The 13,053-nt window shown below is 34.8% G+C and overlaps 1 protein-coding gene across 1 annotated transcript in view; it reads left to right on the top strand.

The window, feature by feature from the left end:
* Positions 1-232: 232 nt before the first annotated feature.
* LOC149078734 (melanopsin-like) overlaps positions 233-13,053 on the top strand; it is a 90,168-nt gene continuing 77,347 nt past the window's right edge. The window contains exon 1 of the mRNA XM_089240456.1: positions 233-441. Coding sequence (XP_089096582.1) covers positions 294-441 — 148 coding nt within the window. The 5' untranslated portion in view covers positions 233-293. The remainder of the gene's footprint in view (positions 442-13,053) is intronic.

The following is a 13,053-nucleotide window of genomic DNA, read 5'->3' on the forward strand; positions in this document are numbered from 1 at the left end:
TTGGATTTTCTTTCTCCTTTAAAATGTCCTCGATCCACTTCCCTGACCAAGACGAAATCACCAGCAGCAATAACTCCAGCAACATGAAGATAAGCGGTTTGATTACAAGTGAAGGTATCATAAGAAATGCGAATGACAATAACTCGTCTCTTACTCCTGAACTTGAAAATACTTTATCCGAGACAGGTTATATAGTTGCTGCTGTCTTCTTGTTCTTCATATTTCTTATCGGTTTCACGACAAATATCATTGTCATCGTAATAATTGGGAAAACAAAGAAGCTCAGGACGCCGATGAACGCTATACTGATTAATCTGAGCGCGAATGATTTAGTTATTTCCATCGTTGGCTGCCCGATGAGTTTCGTGTCGGCTATTAACCACAAGTGGGTTTTCGGGGAGCAATTTTGCCACATGTACGCTTTCCTGATGATGACGTCAGGTAAGATTGAAAGTTTTTTTGATGCATGAGAATTATAAGAATCTTTGTTTCGGTATTCAGTTGTGCTTAGTCGAGAAAACTCGATGAGATTTATTTTATTTCATTTATTTATTTAATTAAAGAAATATACAAACGTACACAAAAATTAACAGAACTGCTCATCAAATTTGAACATGATTGTCACGTACTGGATGATGACTTTTTAACAAAAAAAAGCTATAATGTGAAGGGAAAAAATATCTATATATATATATGCATACTTATACAAGGTGCGTAGGTAACAATGCGTATCGTATGAACCGTTGATCCTAGAGGTATACTTCTAGTTCGAAAAAGTATCCAAATAACTTTTAGTACTCAGATATGACATTTTTGTTGCAAGGGGTTGTAGAGTTACAAAATAAAAATTTTAACATTTTATACGGAGACCCTGTGCTCAAGAACTCAGTTACAAAGGTGTTGCCCTGCTTGTCCTGATGCAAACAAAAAAATTCACGTTTCTAAGTGCGATATTCGAATTCAAAAATATAAGAAAGTTGAAAAAAAGGGTTAAATATGGGTAAACAGTTTTGCTCGCATTTAGGAAAGTCAACTTTCGGGGAACATCTTTCCAATTGGGTTTTTGTGTACAGGTGGTCCGTGTAAAAAGTTAACATTTTTATTTTAATAAGTATACAACCCCTTACAACATAGGAATGACATATACTACATCGAATATGACATATACTACATTGAATATGACATATGCAAACGAATGACTGAGTACTATACGTTATTTGGGTACTTTTTCCATTTGTATGTATGCCTCTAGAATCAAGTTTCACCAGTAAAATGCCATACGCCCTGTTACCTGTATATAAACATACAAATATAAATGAGGGGAGGCTTGATAATTAGTCAGATATTAAGTAATAGATGGGTGAAAAGGGAAGGAAATAAAAATAGTGATTATACCATTGTGGGAATGCATGGTAAATGCAGTGCATTGTAAATATCGAAATTCGAGACAATAAGTTTGATTTCAGTAATTGAGCTACTGCCGTAAAAAAGGCAAAATATTTAAGATGCTGATAAATCGGAAGGGGAAAAACCAATGACTTTAATTTGTGAGAGGAAAAAATATAAAAGAAATTAAAATTGCTCGGAGATATCAATATCATAAGATACCTTTTGGGGTATTTTTTGTAGGTTTATAGAGAGGTAGCATTCTCTCTTAATATCAATGGGAAGAGAGTCATAAAACTTTGGTATTAGGTAAGAGGAATGTATTTTTTTAAATATTTCTTGTGAATAATTAGTAATGAGTATATGTGGCATAAAACGCCTAGCGGAAAATCGAGTGGATATTAATTCTAAGGAGTATTAACGTTTAAAGAGAAACAACGGGGATTTATAAAAATAAAAGTATCTAATTGGTAGGATTTCTATACTTTTGGAACAAAGAGATGGAAGGAGTTTGACAGCCATTGGAAATCACCCTTATAATTTTCTTCCGTAGTGGTATTATAGGTTTTTATCTAAGTTTTTTATCACTCCAATAATCACTACCCCCAATAAGTGGCAATGGAACAGTGAATCCAGTAAAGGGAGATTAGAAAAAAGCGATTAACAGAATATTTCAGAAAATTAGATTTTTTTATACATTATAAATCATAATTTTATTTGTAGATTATGAGTCATATCAGACAATTATTAGTCCTAGATATTTTATGATATTCTATAGTGAAGCAAAAAAAAAATCCTAATCATCATTTACCGTGCTTATGGTATAGGGAGTTATGTAGTACTTTTTTTCCACACTCTAGAAAGTACATAGAATCCTTTAGAAATGTCCTCTCCACTTGTTAATACAAGATTCATTGAAAGACTGGTTATTTGTGAAAATGAAGATTACAAGGAAGAAAATTCATCCAGGGTCAGTGATAAATTATCTTTCTTTTAATCTTCATCTGCACAAATAACCAATCTTTTAATGAATCTTGTACATAGAATCAATTCAAATCAAAAAGTAGGTCAATTGAGATGGCTCCCATGAGTTCCCACTTTTACGTGTATGTATGTACTTCGATACTTCTTTTTCTTTCTCATAAATTACATATTCATATAAAGATTGTTTATTAAAGAATTATGAAAGCAAATAATGAACTACAATGAAATAGAGCATGTATAATTGCGTATATGTTACGGAAAATGTGATAAATCCGTATATTATACATAATAATTATTATGCACAATCGCCGAGAATTTTGTCAAGTTTGATGAATTTCACTTTTACATTTGCGATTATGCAGTCCCAAGCGTCGTTGGTAAATTTAATAAATATTAGAATAATTATCATTTGATCATTTTTGTCGCACCACGGGCATTTTCTGCACACGAGGGCCAATAACACTGGGACCTATAATTTACTGCCGATTCCGAACGGCAGGCTTGTTTTTTATTCTCGTCGAGACCTTTGTGCGCTAACCCCTGGATGGGGTACTCCCTGCGGTAGCAATTTTTTCTGCGGTCATGTCACTGTTTCTGTTGTACCCCTGTGTCAGGAAAGTTTTCTGACAAGGACGAACCGGGTATCGAACTCACGACACCTCTGCTACTTTAGGCGAGTATCTTATCGACCTGGGCTACCGTGCCCAATATAATTATCACTTTTACCGATGATCACTTTTACAGCTTTATTTTTTAGTGGTCGGCTGAAGTTGGTTTTCTGTGGTTCCCAACTTCAAGGCGCAAATGCGAGCCGATCTCCCCGTTAAAAAGTCTCGCCACAGAGAGCAACAGTCCTACAACGATAAATCATTCAATCATAACACTTCACTCATAGTTAGTAAAACTGGGGGCAGATGACAGCACTACACGTAACAAGCATTACACAGAAACAAACTTTACGTCAGGTTACACTACACGTACACGCACATTCCCGCATGTACCGATTCGTTGGGGGGTTCCGCGGGGGGGGGGGGTGCATGTGTGGTTTAGCAGTAGTAGGTAGGGGCTCGGGGATCCATGATGTTCTTAATTCAGCCACCTCGTTGGGCAATTTGCCTGTTGTGGCGTTGTATTTGTATTTGTATTTGTATTTGTATTATGCATAATACCCAAGCGTCGCGTCATTGGAAAACGTGATACACGTACTATATGAAATACTATACATGATTATTTCTTAATGTATTGTATCATTATATCGGCTTACGGTCGTAAAATTTGTTATCCTTATATTGGGGTCCGACTATTTTCGTTACACATACTAGACTCATTTGGACTTTTTTTTCATATTTATCAAATTCACCAATTACACTAGGGTATTATGCATAATCACAGATAAAGGTGATAAATTTCAAGAATTTATCAAATTTACCAGCTATGCTTAGGTGTATTATGCATATTCACTGGTAAAAGTGATAGATTTATCAAATTTACCAAGATGATTTTTAAGTATGCATAATAACCGGCTATTTATGTATAATAACCGATTCATCACATTTACCATAAAATATATATTATATAAGGGACATACGATAAATCCCTGTACAATGATATTTTTTTCTAATCTTTTATGGAATCACCTATTGCCAAATGTTAAACTGCTCTCTTTACAACGATATCCTTTACTTCGATAAACAGCTCTATATAACGATGTTTATTGAGGAGAAACCGAAAACCGCTACAACGACATTCTTCAAAAAAATATCGAAAATATCGGAGGATAGATATTTCAAATAAGGATATATTTTTAAACTCGTCTCATACAGTCCATTCTGCTTATAACGTTTTCCCGCTCAGTACGACTTATTTTCATGGTCTCAACCCTGAGCAATTCTCATTGACACATTTCCCGTTTAAAGCATTTTTCCCGCTTTCGATTTTTTTGTTAATTTGCAGTTCATCTACCTACCAATGCTGAATTAAATTTGAGAGATTAAGTGAAAAAAATAGTTAGGTGATATGGAACTACGCATTCTTAATGATTAACAAGATTTGTTTTAATTAATAGGCAGTGAGTTAATTTTAATCGAAAAAAATCGTTATATCGAGGTTTCGCTGTATTTTATTTTATTTTTTTTAACTTCCTTATACTTTCATCACATAAGGTAATATGCATGCTAAGAATATTAAATCTCAGTAAGAAATATTTTTATTTCTTCTCTCTCTAAAGCCGGGTATCTATGTATAGTATATCTCTCTAAACTTACAATATAAAAGTTTGATAGAAGACCTTTTACACACACAGAACTTGAATAAAACAACAAATTAGCCTATTGGTGACATTTGCTCGAATGCAACCAATACGCTTAATGGTTGCGTTTTTCAAGTTTTATTTGGATGGAACAAATCTATTTCCCGGCATGAATTTTTTGCAGCCACATGCCGGATGCTAGCGTATAAAATATTAATTCGGTCATATGTATAGAAGATCATAGGCCATGCATTTCAGAGAGCTTATTTTCAAAAATAAACATTTCTACTTTTCCTCAATTTACAGTAGAAGTATAAAACGTATTTCCCGGAATTCGGGTTTGCTTTAGAAACGTAGAAAATAACCCAACGGGTATCATACAGGAATGGTTGACGAAAATTTAAATATCATGTTTTTTGATCGACACTCGAGTCATCTACATTCGAATTTTGGTAATGTTCCATTTTGGAAAAAAAATAGTGGAAATGTTACCTTTCTTTGATTAAAATTTGAGCTGATCAGGTCTGAAAAATTGGAAATTTTCTACTCCACTTGTTGAATCCGAAAGGTTTTTAACTAGCCCGAAAGGTATCATTCTACAGCGGAACCTCCACTAACGGACACTTTTGAAATACGTCGACGGGACTGTAACTCAGTGCCGTCTTAACGCATGGGCCCACCCGGGCACGGCCCTGGGGCCTCAAGAGAAGAGGGGCCTCACAAAAATGGGATTTGCTTGAAATTTTCTAGAATTTACCCCTGGTAAAGCCTCAAAAAAACCACTTGGCCCGGGGCACATGATGCTCTTAAGACGGCCCTGTGTTCTCAATGTATTTTACTATTCATTAACTGACAGTCGTCCTTAGAGGACAAAATTTTAGGTCCCATTGGTTACTGTTATCGAGAGGTTCTACCAAAAAATACTGAAGTGAATGAAAGAGGTGGGTATGTTTCCTTTTGGCGGAAACTGACTAACGTTACATCGTAATTTTTACCAAATATGTTTCCATTTGAATAAACCCTATTGCATAATCCGATAGAGATCAAATAATCCTGAAGATCCAGAACCCATTGAAAAATAAATTTCGTAAAAACAAAAATTAAAATGAAAAATTTTCCCTTTTGAAAATAAGCTCCTCATTTTTAGTCGGGAGTGTGAATTTTTAGAGATTTGTCCTGCTCTGATATCAAAGTATTCACTAATACAAACACATTACGTGGCTGAATTTATTGCATACAGTTATATTTATTTATTGTGATAATCCTCGTGTCAATATGAATTAGAGGAAATTCGTCACTGAGATAAGATTAGATACAATAAAATAAAAAACTTATTTCCACCGATATTTTATATTTTGAATTATAATTTGATGTTTTCATCGCTCAATAAAAGCTATCAAGTAAATATTCAAAGTTTAAGTAATTAGATAATAAAATGAATATTTAAATATTTGAATCCATCTTAGTTTTTTTCCTATTGCAAGACAAATAACTGATACTAAAGCTTTTCCTTATTTGCATTTTTTTTAAATTAATAATTTTACAGTGCAACCTCGATACAACAATACTTTGTAGACCATGAATAATTATCGTTGCAGAGGGATTATAATTGTATCGAGTAACGTTGCAACGAGGTCTCATTGTACATATTTAGATTGTAGTTACATTTCCATAAAATTATCTATAAATGATATATTGCTAATATTTTTAATTACTTATCAGAGAACCCGTGCGAGTATAATTTTCCCACAAAATAATAAATAATTTTAATTTTCAGTATATAAATTTTTTTTATCACTTTCCAAATATTTAAAAATTCATTATTTGGCCCCGATTCTTTCTTTCCAATATTCCAGGATGAGCGCATATAAAAATGAATATGCAAATCATTTATAATAAATTTTTGTTGGTCATTGTTGTTCATGAACATGCAAATGTTAATCAAAACTATAATTAACATTTTTTCTTTCCACATACCCGTGTGTAATTACTGAAATATATTGTTGACGAGAAACGAGAATTTCTGCGGTTTCCTCCTCAAATACTTTAAGAGCGATTTGTTCGAAGGTTAATTATCCGAAATGATTATATAATGATAATTAACTACGATGAAAGTTGCTTTCAGGGTATTTTCTCTTTCTCTAGAAATAATATACACATAAAAGTAATACAGGGTGCATATGGGTATGGGACGTATGGCATTTTACTAGCGAACCATTGATCCTATAGGCATACTTCCATACCTTCCAACGTAGAGATATTTTATTCATGTTGTAAGGGGTTGTATAGTTATTGAAATACAGTAGACTCTCGATAACTCGATACTCCCAAAAATATCGACAAACATGTCGACTTAAGCGGATGCCAAGTTAGCGGGTTTTCACTCTAAATTTTTGTCCGATCGTTTTTGTGTACGTAATTATGTACATTTAAACAATTACATTGAATAAAGTGCTGAGTACCATTAATTTTAATTCGGGGTTGCTTTATAATACAATAAGATATAAAAAAATGTACCCCATGAAAAATACTCAAGCGTAGCCTATTTGTTTTTCTTTCCGAAGAGAAATTCTTCTACACTATTCAGTTTATTCCGTGATTGTTCGGCTTTTTTCTGAGTGCGTAGAAAGCGACGTATCAAATCTACATCTTTTAATGTATAATGGGAAAAAAGATGGTGCAGATACTTCTTCATCATCTGAACTTTCTGTGTGATTGTATTTCTTCGAAACATGAAGCACTTCATGCTTATAACTTCTGTTGATTGATTCTAGAATATCACTGTCTTCTAAAAGTCCTGAATAGAGAGTTACAGAAAAGTCACACATGATCGGAGTCAATGTTCACAAATTCATCCTCGATAGAATCAACCGTAGTACTATTTATGTTTTTTCCACATGAAATCTGAGAGGAATCTTCGAAGAAATTATCTTTTTCCAAAGACTCTGAACAAAAACCAACATGACGGTAGCAGTTCAACCATCCACTGCTCGCAGTGAAATCACCTTGATTGATATTTTTTGCGAAATCTTTTGCATTCTCTTGAATCATTGGTCTTGATAATGGCACAGCTGCCAACTTTGGAGAATGAGAATTCGGTAGGTTTCCGCACGGATCCAAATTCCGTATAAAAATAAATGTAAAGGGGATCTTTTAAAACATTTTAGGGATTTTTCATTAGTAAAAGGGAAATTTTAGGATATTTTCCAGTTGTAAAAACCTTGACACCGTGCAAGCCCTCGCTAATCATGGCCAACCAGTACGTTAAAGTCCTTGGGTTAAATTACCTCTCAAAGATCTCCAAATGTCGCAAACCAAAAAATCTCCACCAGGCCCGAAACGGGACATGAATAAAGCAGATACATGTGCTCATGCCAATTTTGGATTTCGAAAGGCCGAATTGACGCTTGCAGATAGGCGAATTTTGTGTTTTTCCCCAAAAATGAGATAATTTTTTTGTGATTTGACGAAATTGCGACAATTTACACAATGCTTATGAGAAGCAGCATTTTTTTTTCTTCAGGTAAATTCCTTGAGAATAATTTTTTTCCTAAATGTAGGGATTTTTTACAATCACGGCAAAATTCGGGACATAAAGAATTATTCGGGAGTCCGGGATATTGGAGTGGAAATTCGGGAGCTTCCCGGAAAATCCGAGAAACTTGGATGCTATATAATGGGATTGAGTGAGATCGAGTGGATTTGAACCACAGAAGAGTTGCTCCATCTACATCGCTTAAATCTGATTTTCTTATGTCTTTTCTGCTTAGTTCATAAGATGATTCAAATGCTCACAATTTTTTTTCTTTTCCTTATTTTTAGCAAATGTTGAAATAGTGTTCCGTGAAATTCCATATTCGTTGGCGAGTTCACTCTGAGTTTTACCAGATTCCAGTTTTTTCAAAATTTTAACTTTTGATTTTTAAAATATGAAGTTTGCGTGGAGCCATTGCATTCACAGCCATCGATACTCACGATGAAAACCAAATGACACATTCAGTGTCTATAACCAGGCTTCAACTCTTTCATTCTTTTTTCAAGAAATTGTAAAACTGAGTTCCGGGTATCACACGAGTAATTGTAAAAACCAGTCGTGGTAAAGGGACAAATTGTAGTCGACTTGAGCGGAGCTAAGCCAAACATGTGTCAAGTTAGAGAGTTTCCCTTACATTGAAATTAGTGCAAACCAATTGAGTAATAGATGTCGAATTATTCGGATAGTCGAGTTATCCACGCGTTGAGTTATCGAGATTCCACTGCAAAAATATTAACTTTTTATACGGACACCCTGTGCTCAAAAACCCAAATAACGTGTAGAACTCAGATATGTCATTCGTGTTGCAAGGGTAGTGTTTCGACCTTGTGGATACTCGTCTTGAGTTTCGTGTAGGGAAAATTTTAATTTCTGAATCAATTCTTAGGGTGCTGGGACCCATCTGTCGTGCCCCAGTTTGATTGATGTCAGAACCCGGTACGGGGCCGCGGCCTGATAATTGAGAAACACTGTACTAGAGAACTTATCTATAGGAATGTTAGTTCAGGTGTTCACAAACTAGAGGGACAGGTTTTTCTCGTTTTTGGTATTCGAAAAGATGGAAAATAAAGATGCCATTAAAGGAATATTTAATATTTTCATAAAGGATGGTTGTGACGTAAGCATCCTTCGATTCCCCCCCCCCCCCCACCCTCATCAAAAGTCAGCAAATCGTAACCTTCCGTCGATGCTGACGTAATACTTGAATGACCCCTTATCTTATTTTCAATATTTTGTAGAAGCCACATTTTTACTGATGGAATTATAATTTTATACGTATAGGCTATGCACAAAAGTGACAAAGAAAGCCATCATTTTTTCATGGTGAATAAGTTGGCAAAGTATGGACTTTAGATTCTGGGAATGTTTTAGTCAACAGTTTTTTTTTCTGAACAGAGAAAAATTCCTAACATTGGATAAGATAGCATTTTATTTCATCATATCGCACAGATATCGAGGTATCAAAATTCTGAGCGCAGAGAAACAACAGGTCTGTGAAGGTTAAGTAAAAGAGAAAGCGGCCACTATTTGGAAAAAAAGTTAGAAGGCACTTTTAATGCAGGAGTAAGGTTTTTACTTTCTCCACGAGAATCTCGGAGCTTTCCGCGCAACCTAGAGCCAGGCTCCCTGGACTGAGATATTTGGTGAATATCTATAATGAATTTATAGTGTTATTTATATCCTTGGGAAGGGTCCTGATGCTCACATAAACCATTGACGATGTATGCCTTATTTCACATTCAGAAGATATTCACCGACGACTAGGATGTTCACTACGGACTGATTAAACTGTGGACGATGATGATTATGATTACAATTTTTATTCCAGATTTTTTATTGTAGATATGTATACAGCCGAATCCCGTTTTAACGAATACCGGTATAGCGAAAATATCGTTTTAACGAACACTTTTTATAATCCCCCTTTTAATTTTATATAGGAGCTATGCAAAAACCTGGAATACCTTTACAACGAAATTTCGTTATAACGAAGTGATTATTTGAATGATTAATGAATTATTTGATTATTTTAACGAAGTTTTCCCCCGGTCTGTTGGAGTTCGTTTTAACGGAATTCGACTGTATATGAAATATTTTTGTTTGTTATTTCACATAAATTAATGAATTTCCTGAAACACCCATCCTTGGAACCTTTTGATTCGTCTTTTGGAAATTTTTTATCCACTAGAAGTGAGGATTCTGGTATTGTAGAATTTACGTGTACTTGACGGGATTCCAAGGGCCATTTAAACACATGTGTCCCATCGGGGCACAACAAGGGGCCCCATTGCCTCCACAACCTGCAGTCGGAATCCTAAACTGGGATTTTTAGCGGGCTCCCAGGTCAGGCTGTTAATGGGCCCATCTATCATGTATTTGTGGTGGTAAAAATAAAAAATGATGAGAGATAATCATCTTGGACTTCCTGGCTGGAGCCCTGTCAGAATCCCCCCCCCCTACTTTTGAGGGGCATGCGGGGACCTCATTGTATAGGAGCTTCCACGATAATATCCACAATGATTTATGGCATTTCTTTACGTTTTATTTGAGGTGGTGTCTAACCATTCTTTCTTTCACTTTGCCCTTTTGGACTGCAGTAGTAGCAATTTTATTATTATAATTATTTGTAGATGAACATTTAAGCACTTGTTTGAATTAAGTAGAACAGCCATACCATCAAGGGTTCCGTGGAACAGCCTTAAAACTATCAAAGTGGTCCGCTCGAAACTTTACACTTAAAACTCCTGCACTGAACCACCTGTAAAATGTCATATCCTTTTTAATTAATTAAGTTGGTTTTCTTCCAATTTTCAGCAGTTTAAAGATAGAGGTTTATAAAAACACTGAAAAGTTTTTCACTGCTAAAATAAGAGCCATTATTGAGGCAAGATATGGAAGGTAAAATATGCCACTGGAAAGGTTAAGGGAGGCTACTGTGCCTCTACTCAGAGCATCACGCTACTGTTCGCGTCATAGGGAGAGAAATAGTGTGGTCTCTGTGGTATATTTGTTAGTGCACTTGTTCGGATTGCATGAACAGCATGAAGACCAGGATTCAATTCCCGATCGAAACTGTAAACTTTCCTTCCCAAAGTTCGTATCAACACACATTAATATCCAGAAAACCTTTTTCCTTTAACGTCTCTCTTCATAAACTTTAATCCATTTTCCATTCGACCAAACACAAAGTGTTTTAAAAGAAAGCATGGTTGTTTTTATTTGGCAGTTTGATCTTCTTGACTCACTTTTAATCATACGTATTTGGACATAAATATAAGATATGATATGATATGTGTTTGAAGAGAAAGAAAGATAGAAACAGAAGAAATGTGAACTTAGAATTACAAGTTTATTTCGCAATGGTTTTCGATCGAAAACAAAAGCGCAAAAAGGAATATTATGAGAGATATATGTTTTTTTTTATTTGACATCCATGGGTGCATCAACCAACCTGGACTCTAAATTGAAACGACAAAGACAACTTTCCACGAGGCTAAAAGCAAATCCTTGTCACAAAATTAAAAAGCTGTATCTAAATCCCTAAAGGAAAAGAAAAACCACATGCTTCCTATTCAGAAAAAAATCGTCGACCGCACAAATCTATTCCCGAAGTCATCGAAGAGAGGAATGAGATTTTTGTATTTCGATCATGTTTTTGTTTGTGGAAATGCTTCCAAGTTCCTTGTATGGTTTTTCTTCTTAAATTTTGTTTTAAGGTGAAAGAGGAGAAAATATCAAGTACAAGAAAGACATAATTACAGTGAGAAACCCCCGAGGGCATCATGTGCAGTAACCTATCTTGCAAGGAGAAGAAATAAATTGGATCCTTTCCTTTCAAAAATTGCATATCTACTGTAGCATTCGGAAAAGACCGAAGACGTTTCTGTATAAACGTAGGAATGACATGGAGAAAACAAGAATATTTTGTATTCAAATTATTCAAAAGGAAAAAAAAAACACAGATACAGAAGAAACAAAACAAAGAACCAAGGAAATAAATTGCTCTTATATATATATATACTGGCTATCACAACTTCTTATTTTTTTCCCATCTCCCGATATGTTTCATGAAAGCTGATAAGTTTTGTCACTCATTGCAGCATAAATTTGTTTTCGATTTTCTTTTTAGGGTTGCATAACGACGTACTAAAATTCGCATTGGCAGCGAAAGACTTTTTCGATAATGGAATTTATGTACTGGGTGCATGGGTAGCAGGGAATATAGCATTTTACTAGCAAACCGTTGGTTCTAGTGGTACACTTCCAGTTAGAAAAAGAGTCCAAATAACGTGTAGTACTCAGCTACGCCATTCATGTTGCAAGGGATGGTATAGTTATAAAAATAAAAAAATAATAACTTTTTATACAGATCCCGTGCGACCCGAAACGCAATTAAAAAGCTAATGCCTTGTCTCTTCTGATGCTAACAAACAAAAAAAATTCCATGTTTCTAAGGGCAATATTCATTGAGATATTCCAATTTGAAAAACGGAGGAAATTTTTTTAAAAGCAGCATTAAATTCGGGGTAAAAGGGTTTGTCCGTTTCTAGAGCTGTTTTTTTTCCTTAACCTTCCTCCGTTTTTCGAATTCGAATATCTCAATGAATCAATATTCACTTAGAAACATGGAATCTTTTGAGTTGAAGAGACAGGGCAACAACTTTCTAGTTGGGTTTTTGGGCACACGGAGACGGTATAAAGAATTAATTTTTTTATTTTAATAAGTATGCAACCCTTTGCAACATGAATGACATATCTGAGTGCATATTATTTGGACTATTTTTCTAACTGGAAGAATGCCTCTAGGACCAACGGTTCACCAGTAAAATGCTGGACACCCTGTTACCTATGCATCATGTATAACTTATTTACAATATATTATATTTCCCCCCTGCAATTT

The sequence above is a fragment of the Pholcus phalangioides genome, unplaced genomic scaffold (assembly GCF_987345545.1).
Source record: "Pholcus phalangioides strain wild (caught in Gottingen) unplaced genomic scaffold, Ppha-v1.0 ptg000013l_1, whole genome shotgun sequence".
Classification (NCBI taxonomy): domain Eukaryota; kingdom Metazoa; phylum Arthropoda; class Arachnida; order Araneae; family Pholcidae; genus Pholcus; species Pholcus phalangioides.